This window comes from Diceros bicornis, chromosome 14 (genome assembly GCF_020826845.1).
Source record: "Diceros bicornis minor isolate mBicDic1 chromosome 14, mDicBic1.mat.cur, whole genome shotgun sequence".
NCBI classification, from domain to species: domain Eukaryota; kingdom Metazoa; phylum Chordata; class Mammalia; order Perissodactyla; family Rhinocerotidae; genus Diceros; species Diceros bicornis.
Window position 1 is genome coordinate 6,561,788 of NC_080753.1, and position 14,016 is coordinate 6,575,803.

Below are 14,016 nucleotides of genomic sequence, written 5' to 3' on the forward strand. Positions count from 1 at the left end.
AGGGGGAACCAACGACACAAAAAGCTGGGTTTTGAAAAGATCAATAAAGTTGATAAGGCTTCAGTTAGACTAAGAGAGAGAGAGAACAAACGAGCATTATCAAAACCAGGAATGAAAGAGGGTACATCATTACAATACAGAAATTTTAAAAGCCCATAGAGAATTTTATGAACAACTTTATGCCAACAAATTAGACAGCTTAGAGGAAATGTAAAAATTCCTAGAAAGACATAAAAAATAGAAAAACTTAGTAGAAATAGAAAAAAAAATGAACAGACAAATAACGAGTAAAGAAATTGAATTATAATTGAATAATTGCTCACAAAGAAAAGTATTGGCTCAGATGGCTGCACCAGTGAATTCTATCAAATATTTAAGGGGGAAATAATATCAACCATACACAAATCTTTCTATAATAAGAAGAAGATGGAACACTTTCCAAGTAATTCAACAAGGTCACTATTGCCAAGAAAGCAAAGCTAGGCAAAGACATCACAAGAAAATATAAACCAATATCCCTAACCTCAAAAGGTGGTAGAGATGACTCTCTTCGCTCCTAAAAGTAAAGGAAAATGGAATATAGGTTAACATTAATGCTTTATTAACATTAATGATATTTACCACAAATATCTGAAAACTCTTTTTAGATTTTTTTCCCTGAGTGCTTCATCTGTAAAACTGAAACATAAATATTTAATAATAATGGCAAAAACAAATTGTAATACATACCAGTAATGGAGTTATTCATTGCTGGTATTAGAAATATACTCAGGGTGATTTAATGAGAAATTATTTAATTTAGAGATTATTAAAAGAACATTACATGTAGGACTTGTAAAAGCATCTACAGTCATATTGGGCAAACTGGCATAAACAAGGAAAGCTACACAGCAGACAAGGACATATCGTATCTCATCACAACGTCAGTAAAGAAGGATACCACTGACCCTAGATAACTCCAAGGCAATGTTGTGAGTGTGGACCTTGAAAATTGGTGTGGTTGTCCTGATGCTGCCACGTCCAGAAATAGAATTCTCCTCCATCCCTGTTTCTTTGAGTCACCAGCTTCTTTTCAAATTCCACGCTGGGTCCATGACATTAACCAACTTTAGGTTGCATACCCACATTTAGAGGTACCTGAGACTGGGAAAGAATACAACTTGCATTTTCACCTTCTATACAGAGAAGTGGTCTCTAGTTTGGATCAGAGTCATTAAGTAGATAATTCACTAGATACAAAAGTGAGTTCAGATGATGAGTAATACAAGTAAATAAAAGACAATTTCCACTACATATTCTTTCCTTAAACAATTTTGCTAAAAACATATCACCTTTTTTTCTTAGGAAATGTTTAAAGTAATTTGTGAATATGAGAGTTAATTTAGTTTACAGTAATTGTTAGAGGAGATCAGAAAGGACGTGATCACGGGTTGATCTCCAGGTAGACCCAGGCAATTGGGCAATCAGAGGATCCTCACACCCTCCCCTCTCCTTGGAAGTACGTGCAGCCCACTGTTCCCACTCTAGGAGCTGTTTCAAGACACAGCCTTGAGAGAGTAAGGTGATGTTGAGACCGTCTGGACTGTATATGTGACTGAACCCAGTTAAGGCCTCTCTATACATTTTTAAGATTCTGGCAGGCGGGTGCAGAGATCTACTCATCTTGTGGTCACCCACAACAAGCCCCATATGTAATTCTCTTGCTTATTAAAACCTGCCACCTACCAATCTGGAGTGGCCTGCCTCTTTCTTCAGACTCTCCTTGCCCTCTATGGATGAAGACCAGTTTGAGAACCAAGAGTAACTTAATGTAACAAGGAGCTGAGAGGTGTTTATTTTTATTTTTGTTTTTAGATAATTGTAGACAGGGCAGAAATGCATATAACAGACAGTTTTTGAAGGTAAAGGCATCAAAGAAAGTCAATTTTATTAACACTGTACAGTCACATATAAACAGTCAAGTATGTGCTTAATATTAAGGAAATAATGGAAATTTTGAATTCTCCTAGGTTTGCTGAGATGGGAATAAAACCACAGTTGCAGTCACATGAAAATAAAGCCCCTAAAAAAGTAAATATCTAGTTGATAACATTAGGCAATGTGTTGACTTTTTGTAGACAAGTTGAAAATCTCATATATTCTGAACATAATCTTAGACTTAGCTGTAAGTGGCATTAGTGACACATTTATAATGAGGCAAATCCTTTGTTTGTTTCCAAGTAATAACTGTGAGATTGAAATAGGCTAGTGCCTAGGTGATGCCTGTGCAAATGGGGGCACCTGTGCTGATCTTCATAGCACCTCGAGCTGCCTGTGTCAGAATGGATTTCAAGGTAGGCACACATGCCAACCCAAACTAGGATAGTTGAAGGTTAATTTGAGGTGGAAGTAACTCCTTATTTTTAGAAGATACAATTCATCTCACAGACATGCATATTAATTTTTTTCCAGGATGATATTTGAATATATAATATCTGCTTGGATCATTTTACTACATCTTCACATCATCACAGAAATAGATATATTTAGTGTTGAACGAATATTTTCCTTTTGTAAATGAACCAGGGTTGGGTTTTTTTAGAAGATTTATTAACTATAAGTCCATTACACTTATATTTAAAACTTGTAATTTTTTTTTTTTACGCCACCTCCCATTCTATTACTGTGGTAACTCTTATAGTGGCCCTTGTCATTATATGTCACTTATTTTGGTAAGAGAGAGCTGTTCATGTTTTAAAATACTTATGGTTTTTCACGTTAGGAGAAAACTCTAAAAAAAGGCAGATTTTTGTTTTCCAAGATTGGAAAAAGTGGCAAGACTCTCAATACGTCCCTTATATACAAGCACACAGTATCAAATTGCCATCATGACAAGCCAAAATGTTACCCAAAATCCAACTTCCAAAACTGTTCCTAATTCTACTCCTATGTGAATGATACATTGAAAAATAAAAGCACTGCATAATTTTTAAGCAATAAAAAAGTCAAATTTGTGTTGAAAATCATGAATGAAACAGCTGTTTTTTCCTATTAAATCTGAGACTGGTTTTATGGTTATGTGGTTAACCTTCTTAAGAATGATCATCTTCAGAAAATATGTGGCCACTTATAAAAACTTAATGTACTATTTATAATCAACAAAAACTCAAGATGATTTCTTAAAGTGTATGATAGAAAAAAAGCAAGGTCTTCTGGAGAGATGAATTTTGGTATATCCCCAACTATAAGGAACAAACCAAGGTTTTTAAATGTGTCATTTTTTCCTCACAAAGTTGATCCATAAGGAAAATTACCAAGTAAATATTTTTAAGGTTTAAATAAAGTATTCAGTCACTTACACTATTTTTAATTTTCACTTTTTCTTCAGCGTAACTGGATGCTCTAATGTCACATTTTCACTAAATATTTCATTTTGTCAATGATAATAGTAATACAAATAGATTTTCTATTTAGTTAGGTATGCTTTTTCCTATTTACATGTACATTACATTAATTTTTCTCTAGCCCAGATTCATTCAACATTTTAAAGAAAAAAATTTTTAAGAATATTAAAATTTCCATTCATCTAATTTGTGAATACGATGTGTTATGTGTCAATGTCAGTGTTTCTATTCTTGTTAAAGATTGGCGAAAAAAAAATTAGCTATCATAAGTCTTAAGAATCAATTCAGTGTCATTATAGGCTATGTTTTTCCGTTCTGCAGATTAACCAACAATGCGAGTGACATAATGTGAAAGGTCAGGTTTAGCAACACAAGTTCTCGGTGGAGCATCAATGGAAGATCTGCAGGGCAGAGCTAGCTAGAAGAAAATGTAAGGCCTTTATAGTTAATGGACATTTCTGTTTTCCTTCCTTTCCATATAGGCTTGCTTTGTGAAATTAATAGAAAGAAATGTGATTCATCACCCTGCTTCCATAACACTACATCTCCAGAGCTTGTGGATAAATTTGAATGCACCTGTCTTCCTGGCTTCATTGGTAAATAACATTTGACAACTGTGCCTTGTAAAGAATATTTAGCCTGAGGGACCTAAATCAGGATATTATTGATTCACTACTTCCTTTTTTATTTCCCTTAGCCTAACATTTGATTTGCATCCCAATACCTGAAACACCTAGTCCATCTCTAGTCTCCAAAGCAGAAGATAAATTAGTTCACATCTAAGCAGACTTTGAATGCCTACCAACTCGGAGGAGATTCGTCCGCATTTAGTAATACCAAGAGAAGTTGCAGTTTGTGGTCAGGTGAAATCGATGGGTTCTGACACTAATACATGTGGCCTTCTTACCTGATGAGCTTAGTCTCAGATATCACCCCAAATGGATTAAAAAGTTTGGGCCAATTTAAGAATTATAACCCAGCCCCTGCTTGCCTTATTAAAACTTAAAATATTTTTATTGTTTTTCAAAGGGACAAGATGTGAAATAGATGCAGATGAGTGTGTTTCCCATCCCTGCAAGAAGGGAGCCACCTGCGCTGATCACCCTGGTGATTACCTCTGCCAACGTGTGGCTCCATTTCCAGGTAATGAACATCAGGGGAGAAGGAAAGCAAACGTAATTAACTTTCAAAAGCATTTCTGTCTCTTGTCTGAACTCATTTCAGTCTTCCAACAACATTATTAGTCCTTCATTTTCTTAAAGTCGACTTCTAAAGTGACCAGCCAATTACCCCTCAGGCAGAAACTAGAGTGAAATGCGCTTTGTTTATACATCCACTAAAACAGCCATGTTTCTTTTATTTTTCTATTAGAAAGGCCACCCATACAACCAAGTAATAAAATGAAAAGTAAGTAAGGAATATATTACCAGCCTATCGTGTTATATTTGAAATAAGTTTTTCCTAGTCAATTTCTTATGAAATTGTCAAGGTTTTTTTTTTCTTTCTAAACTAACCATTTATTTAATTTTTGAATGTAGCTATATTGTGCTTAACATATAGTAAGCCATTAACAGATACTTTTTATTTGGTTTAAACTTTGATGATACTTCTGTAGCTTCAGTTAAGGAACTATAATTTTTTTCAAAACCTAATAAATTTATGCTTTGCCTTGTAAAATATATACTTTGATAGACTGTTGTGCAAACTAGTATATAGGAAGCAAATCTCTTGATATTTCTTTGAACTTTAGCATCTTTTTCTAAGCCATGGAATTTGTAAACCACATTACTTGGGATTCTCCAGAGAAATAGAACTAATGGGAGATAGATGTATCTACATATCTGTATCTATTATGGAGATTCATTTGTGAGGAATTGGCTTGCAGTTATGGAGGCCGAGAAGTCCCGTGATCTGCTGTCTGCAAGCTGAGACCCAAGAAAGCGAGTGCTTAATTCCAGTCTGAGTCTGAAGGCCTGAGAAGCAGGGGAGCCTATGGTGTAAATCCTAGTCAAAGGACAGAAGAAAACCCCTGCCCCAGCTCAAGCAGGTGGGCGAAAAGGAACAAATCCTCCCTCCCTTTGCTCTGGTTCTATGCAGGCCCTCAGCAGGTTGAATGAAGCCCACCCACATTTGGAATGGCAATCTGCTCCACTGAGGCCACTAATTCAAATGCTCCTCTCCTCAGGAAACACTCAGACACACCCAAAAATAATGTGTAATCTGGGCACCCGGTGGCCCAGTCAAATTGACATATGAAATTAGCCATCACACTGTTGGACTAAATATAATCAATTGAGATATTTTTAAATGCTGTACTTAATTTTCTTAGTATTTTCTCACAATTATTAATCAAAAAATATGATTATCTGATTAACTTCAAATATTTTGCATCTATTTAAACTCACAAGTTATAGTTTTCTTATCTGTTAAATGGAAATAAGAATATACCCACATCATTGATTTGAAGGTAGATTAAATGAGATGACATATAAATACCACATTGCCTGCCACAAATTAATAATCATCAGGTTTAATGGTAATTTTAAATAATTTTCTAAATATGTGTAAAATTGATACAATAGGTGATATTTTACAATCATATTTATTTGATTTATATATTTATTTAACTATACATCTTTAAAGATACATAGAGAATAGTCTAAGAAATTCCAAGAAATAAAAAACTTAGATTTCATTTTAAAAATAACAAAGTTTGCCCAGTGCCTAGACCTTGGTTTTTCACACTGTTCTCCAATAAAAGGAACCAGATCTCCTTAGGGAATCTAGCTGACGCTAGGACTAGGACACTGAATGTACAAAGGAATGTGGAGACTCTTGTAATGCCAGAAAGCAGTGAAGTACTCAAAAAAACAAAACAATGAGAGTATATCAAAGGCACACTGGAGTCAGCTGAAGGCACTCCCAATGAGAGAAAAGCCAGAAGATGGAAAAACATAGGTCCCTGAATTCTCATGTAGAAAAACATCCATGGCCCGGAGCATCCTCATTGTACTGACCCTGCAAACCACAGACAGACAGGCAAGTTTTTATTGTGTCAAGTCACTAAGATGAGAAGGGGTTTCTTCTTTAGAGCGACTAACATTATTGACTCTCAGAATTACCCCTTTAATGATCATAAAGACTTCCTTGAAATTTCACTGGAATTGATTTTTAAAATCCCATGGATAAATATATTTTTGGAAAAAAATATGTGTAATCACAGTTATGAATTCAGTTTCTAGATAAAATTCACATGAAATTTATTTTTTTAATTTAGTAAATCTTTATTCTCTAAGTTTGTTCTAAGCCTGTTAGCAATATTGCAATTTATTTAAAAAAGAAGTAAAAAGAATATACACAAAAAATGAAACCAGCCAAACACATTAAAATAATAAGATTAAGTTTAGAAAATATTTAGTTGATTCAATAATTCAGTAAGGGCAGTTCTTTTGTATTGAGTAGACTGGAGGTAACAAACTGTGTCCCACGGGGGCAAATCCCAGCCCCTCCTGTCTTATCCTTCTCACAAACACCAGCACACCCATTTATTTACGTGCTAGCGATGGCTGTTTCAGCTGCAACTTCAGAGCGTTATGTCCTCTTTGTCTGCAAAGCCTAAATTGTTTACTATCTGGCCCTTTCAGAAAACATTTGCTGATCCTTGGTATAGAAAATTCTCAAATAATAACCTATTTTGTAAGCTACTTTTTGTGGTTTTCTATTGTTATAGTCCAAGTTTTATCTGTTGGTTCTTGATCTGCACTAACATGTATTTTGTTAAAATGTGCAAAGTCTTCCTGTTATAGGAAGTATATAATTCTACTCCACTCTATTAGATTAATATAATTTTTCAATTTTGAGTAAAATTTATGCCAGAAAAATAATACATATATTTCTGAACTTATTAATTTATGAGCCTTTTTTTGAAAATTTAAAGAATATGTATAGTTACTGGTTACCACATATGTGAATTTGTAAGATATAGGGCTTTGAGTGTTTATTTTAGGAATATACCCTAGTTCAAATGTTTTGCCGTTTAAGGAGGTTATATTTCATTGCTAGTTATAACTTATCAAAACATATGCTAAAGAAAGGAATTTATCCAAAAATATATAGTCCATTTATGGGGACAATAGAGAATAATTAGAAAAATCTCTGTATAATTACTTCTGGAGAGCTGAATAATGCAGTGTTTTTACACGTGTTAGTTTCTAGCATTATAATTACAAATCCTCCACAAATAGCATAGCTTTCACATGTAGTGTTATTATTGCTATATATCTCTTTTGAAATCTGTAGAATTTTTTTTGTGTGTGTGAGGAAGATCAGCCCTGAGCTAACATCCATGCCAATCCTCCTCTTTTTTTGCTGAGGAAGACTGGCGCTGAGCTAACATCCATGCCTATCTTCCTCCACTTTTTTTATATGGGACGCCGCCACAGCATGGCCTGACAAGCGGTGCGTTGGTGGCTTCCCGGGATCCAAACCTGGGCGGCCAGCAGCGGAGCGCATGCACTTAGCCACTATGCCATGGGGCTGGCCCCAGAATTTTTTTCCTTCTTTTTTAAAAAGAACAAATAAATACAAAAATAAATTCCTCAATACAGTTCTTTTTCCATGACATGGTCATTCGTTGGTTAGCAAGTGATTGGTTTTGATTTAATCTAGACTCCCTTGCAAGTTCTAGTCCTAGACACTGAACCTAGCAAATAAACAACAAAAATGCATTTCCTTCTGAAGGAAAGCATTATTATTTTGTTTTCTGTTTACTATGAACTGAATTTTTCTTCAGCAATAAGCAGAGAATTTTAATAAATACAAATAGGTCTTCATCTTCCCTGATAGAGTTAATTATTCTGATTTCCCTGAAGAAAACCTAATGTTAGAAAGCAAGATATGGACTACATGCATATTGTACGTGTTTGGATTTCACAATTTTCTGTTTTAATTAAAACAAGGAGATATAAATCAGTCATTCCCAATGAGCACTATTGTCATGAACCAGTCTATTGTCACGGCCACTCTTTGCTTACTGGGGCACCCTCTACTAAAGCCCTCTATGCCCAACACTTCCAAAAAGAATTCAGTGATGTTGATATATCTTGCTTTGCAAAATGTACTAAGTAGAGGTTTTTAGGTTTCCACCTGTGGAATAAATAATATCTCAATGTGTAAATCTTCCTTCTACCTATGAAATGAAAAGAACACTATTAATTGTGCAGACACACTCACACACATACATACACACATCTGGGATTAAGTACACTTACTCATCTTTCTTCCCGAATTAAGTGCAATTGTGTGTGTGGTCATGTTTTGCAAATGCTAGTTATTACTATTTGTTTAAAAAAATATAATCAGTGCCAACCAGTAATGTAGCCCTTGCCCAACCAGCAATTTTAAATTTCAAAAGCCATGTCCATGAAATATAATGGAAGTGTAGACGAGGTGGAGATGACTACCTGTGATGAAAATGTGGCTCCTGAAACACTTAGCCAGGCTCCCTTCCCAGTGAAGTACTTAAAGGGACAGAGTCCATCTCAGAACTTAAAGGGTTTTCTTAGTGGATGGAAAAAACCACAACACTCAAATTGCCTAATACATATTAGTGATGTTTTGAGCTATATTAAATTAATGTGATTCTTTATAGAACAGTCTGATTGATAAATCCAAAATTTTGTGTACATTTACTAGTAACTAAACTGTTGATGATTTTATAATTCATAAAAGGAACAATTTGCATATTGAATTTTATTAAATGAAGGAATCCTGGGAGAAAATAATATTGCATATATCATTGTTAAAGCAACAGTCTGTGTACTTCTATCGCATTTTGGTGCTGAGAAATAGGTTGCTTCCCTTTTCTTCTAACATATAAAAGTTTCCAATAACTAATACAAAGAAGACAGGCCTTTGAGGTAAATCATTGTTTGATTCTCAAGAAAATATGCACTTAAACTAATAAACATGTCATTTTAATAAGGCTACGTATGTGCAAGTAGAATAGAAACATTGTTTGAGCAAATGTCTTATTTGTGAAAGCTTTAATGACACATGTCCCTAAATGTGTAGCAATTAAGATAAAAAAGCAGAAATGGTAATTAGCCATTAAACATGTTTGCAAAAGAAAGTAAACAGAAGAAAGAAAATTCAGCAAAATGAAAATGCTGGAGTGTGTTGGAAGCCAGCATAATAATGCTGTTTTCTGGATAGGACGCTCCGTTATGGGAACTTGTAATTAGAAAGCAGATTTAAGCACATATTTTTAAGTGCTTGTGAAGTAAAAAAGACTGGAGTGCAGATAATGGAGCAATTCGTTTTCCAGCCTTCACAGGCCATATCTCAGTCACTGTGTGGAGCTACAATGCGGAGCCACAGATGCTGTAATTAACTGCTCCAGTCTAGTCACTCCACAGCTATCCTAAACATTCTTGGAGGACAAAATGTTGTGGCTGGAATCTACAGGCAACTACCTTTAATGTTGTGAAAATTTCTTAAAGTCAACTACAGATAATTGAGTATATTAACAAAAAATTAATGTGATTTAATTCTTTTAATGAAAGTAGCACTGTGAGTATTATTTTGCAGGAGTCGAATAAATTGGATGAACTGTAAAGTATTTATTTCATAGTAAGAATCCAGCAGAAAAAAATATTCATTTAATAGTTGATGTTGACGATTTTGTCTGCTTGCTCTGTGCGCTATTAAAACAAGGAGCGTGAAGTACGTACTAGTTTAACAGTCAGTATTGTGTTCAATTTCTTGGTAATTACATCATTACCTTTAGTTTGATATAAATACTTAGATGCTGAGGACATTTAGACAGCAATCACAAAAGGAACTTGAGTAGAAAATAGGTATATTTCTTTGTACTATTTATAAACAGAATTAATTCTCTTTGCTTCCTTTATTAATTTCTTTCTCTGTTTTTAGAATTCAGAAATATTTAATATCTTGATCAAATATTTCTTTAATTATATAATTTCAATTGTATTTCTTCCTAATAGATCAGAACTATTATTTATCAGTTTGATATTCCCTATCTTTTTTCTTTATAACCTATAGACTACTCCATTGTATGGGTAATTATATTCCACTACATTTTCTGTAAAAATAGCATATCATTTCAAATTTCAAAAGTGAAAAATATATTGTCACTGACTATAAGTATGAACATATTATATTGAACATACTAAAGAGTTTAGTTAACAGGACATTGTAGAGCTAGTCCCATCTGGGTGCCCGCTATGTGCAATGATAGAATGACAGGCTGGGCGCATTCAGAGAAATGCTTAACTATGACCTACATTTTATACTAATCACCTTTGATTTGCATCACCAATAGGAAATAATATACCCTTGACTCTCTAACAATTAGGGAAAATTATAATTAAGGTGAAAATTATGGATAAGGACTGGTTTGCAATATATTCATAATAACTTGAACTCTGCAAAATCCAAAAGTGATGACACTGCTATTGTTTTTGAATTCTTACCTTCCTTGGTTTCCAGGATATTACTCACCTTTAATATTTGATATTATTCAACGTCCTGTCCTCAACTTTTTCCCTTTTTACTTTATATGCTTTTCAGGTTGATCAAATCTATCTACATATGTCGTGACCTCTTTACCAGCATGTGGAGAATTAGCAAATAGCTTCATTTAGTGTCCTGTGATAAAACAGGAGAGGAAGGAGATGAGCTAATGATGAGGCTGTTTTCAACTAGATTTTAGAGAAAATATTTTTAACTCAGGACTGCTGTGTTGGAAAATAAATATGATTGTTATTTCCAGACTCTCCAGCTGGCAAAAGATTTTCAAAAGGGACGCAGGGCAATGATGAAATCCGGGATATTACCGGTAAAACTGGGTTTCCTGTGCAAGATCAAGGGTGCGTGACTTTTCAACCCTTTGTTAAGACTATAAAATAACTTAAGTCAGAGGCATGTAGACCCCCTCAGCTAGACAAAAATACTTCTAAAAACCTTAAGGGCTCACCCTAACTCTCACCCCAAGATAGACAGGACATAATTCAGAGAAATGTGTGGGTCTGGCAGGAAGTAAGCTGCGAAAGTTACTCATTCGCAAACATGAGCCATTACTTACGACTTGCAGAGTAGGGATCGCAGAGCACTATGGACCGTTCTTTACTATGTACCTTCCTCTCTTTCCTCCCCCTTTTGAATGTGTGTTCACTGCAGTATTCTTGTCTCTGCCTCAGCTTTGTATATGACAATATGATGAGCAGATAACTGGTCTTTTTAATTTGTAATTCTCTGAATCAAGAAAAGCTATATCCAAATGCTAAAACAGAGCAGCTATAATCAGGTAGCCTCTTCTACACCTCGCCTTAACTTAAATAATGATAACCTAGAGTTTAAGCTAATTCCAATGAGACAAAACATTTGTGGGTGGAAAGAGTATATTTTTCACATGGAGGATGTGACTTATAATGACCAGAGTTTGGACTGTGGGACATAATGTCTTAAATGACCACTGGTTATCTCTTTTGGTCAACTGAGGCTGGCTGACCACCCTTATTCCCGGTGGTTCTCCATATGCCAACCTTAGGCTTCCTCAAGCCTAAGGGCTTGCTTCCTTGCCTTGGACATGGCAGTTCAAGGGTAACCAAAATTTTTTTTGACCAGATTTTTTGTAGGGCAGTGGTTCTCAAATACAGATGATTTTGCCTCTCCAGGGGACATTTGGCAAAGTCTAGAGATATTTTTGGTTGTCATGACTGGAGGGGTAAGAGCGGCATCTAGTAGTTATGTTATGGGTTGAATTCTGTCCTCCTAAAATTCGTATGTTGAAGTCCTAACTCCTCAGAATGTGACCTTATTTGGAAATAGGTTCATTTCAGATGTCAAATGTTAAGATGAGGTCATATTGGTATAGGATGGGGCCCTAATCCAATAAGACTTGTGTCCTTATCAAAAGGGAAACTTTAGACACAAACACACACTGAAGATCACCATGTGAACATGAAGGCAGATTGGGTGATACTTCTACAAACCATGGAATACCAAAGATTGCCAGCAAACTACCAGAAGCTAGGATAGAGTTATGAAATAGATTCTCTTTCAAAATCCTCAGAAGGAACCAACCCTGCCAATATCTTGATCATGGACTTCTGGCCTCCAGAACTAAGACAATAAATTTCTGCTGTTTAAGCCACCCAGTCTGTGGTAAAGCCCTAGCAAACTAATATAAGGTAGAGACAAAGGAAGCTGTCAAACCCTTTATAATGAATAAGGCAGCCCCACACAACAAAAAAGTATTTGGGAAAAATGTCAGTACTGCTGATACTGAGAAATCTGCTCTTAGAGCAAGTATTTGTAGAGGAAGGAACTAGAAACTGCCAGTATCTGAAGATCTATGCTGCAAAATTGACAAAGTAATGCTCCTGCAGGCTTCCATTAGGCAAACATTCACAGAGCTCATCCAAATTCAAAAAGAGGGGTCGCAGTTCTTTTCCTCTACTGTCATCTGCCATGTGGCTACAGATTGTTTACATCTCATCTACATGCAAAATACACACTCTCTTCTAAGACTCTAAAACTCTTCTTCCATCATAGCATCAGGTTTATGTTGAGATTAGAAAATGAAACTTTCTAAAAAGTCCTTTATGAAAGCTGCAAAAGCATAAAAAACTTAGGGCCAAATTAAAATTTAAAAATGTCTATGCATAAAACTATAAAACATTGCTGAGAGAAATTAAATAAGATTTATAGAGATGGAAAAAATGTAACCTGATCATACACTGGAAGAATGAATATGGTTGAAATGATCTATAAATTCAATGTAATACCTGTTATAATGCAAGTAGTATTTTTTTTTGAAAATTGACAATTTGGTTTAAAATATGGAAATGTGTGAACTTATCATGGCTAAAACAATCTACTGAATAAAAGAAAAAGCCTGCAGAAGTTATACTGACTTCATAACTTAATATCACGAAAATGTTTTATTGAGAAGGAAGGAAGGGAGGGAGGGAGGGAGGAAGGCAGGAAAGAAGGAGGGAAGGAAGAAATGAAGGGAATATTGATTAATGAAAGTGAAAGAAGATTCTAGAAGTAGAACTACACTTATACAAATGATCTGAGGCAATTCAATTGGAAAATGAAAGTCTTTTCAATAAACAGTAATGAAATAAGTAGATATTTATGTGGGAAAAATGACATTGACTTCTACCTCATACCATACATAAAACATTAATTTTAGATGATCATTGATCTTTATGTAAAAGCTAAAACTATAAATCTTTTAGGAGAAAGCATGGGAGTAGCTCTTTTCGACCTAGGAGGAGGCTTTTATTTATTAGAAAAGGCAAAGAGAGAAATATCCATAAAAGAAAAAAAGATAATTTAGACTAATCATATTTAAAATTTTTGGTTACAGAAGACACTATTAAGAAAATAAACAGATGAGCGTGAGAGAAAATACATGCAAACATCTATCTAACAAAGGACCTAAAAGCGGAATATATAGAGTATCTATAATTCAATAATAAAAGAAAAACACTAAAAATAATGTGCAAATGACTGGAACTAACATTTGTAAAAGAAAATAAGCAAATATAATTTCTTACCATCGTTAATCATAGGGAAATGCAAAATAAAACCAAAGGTG

General features: G+C 34.6%; 1 protein-coding gene across 1 annotated transcript in view; it reads left to right on the top strand.

The window, feature by feature from the left end:
* Positions 1-14,016, top strand: part of EYS (eyes shut homolog) — a 1,424,867-nt gene that overhangs the window by 362,205 nt on the left and 1,048,646 nt on the right. The window contains exon 10 of the mRNA XM_058554077.1: positions 4,413-4,526. Coding sequence (XP_058410060.1) covers positions 4,413-4,526 — 114 coding nt within the window. The remainder of the gene's footprint in view (positions 1-4,412; positions 4,527-14,016) is intronic.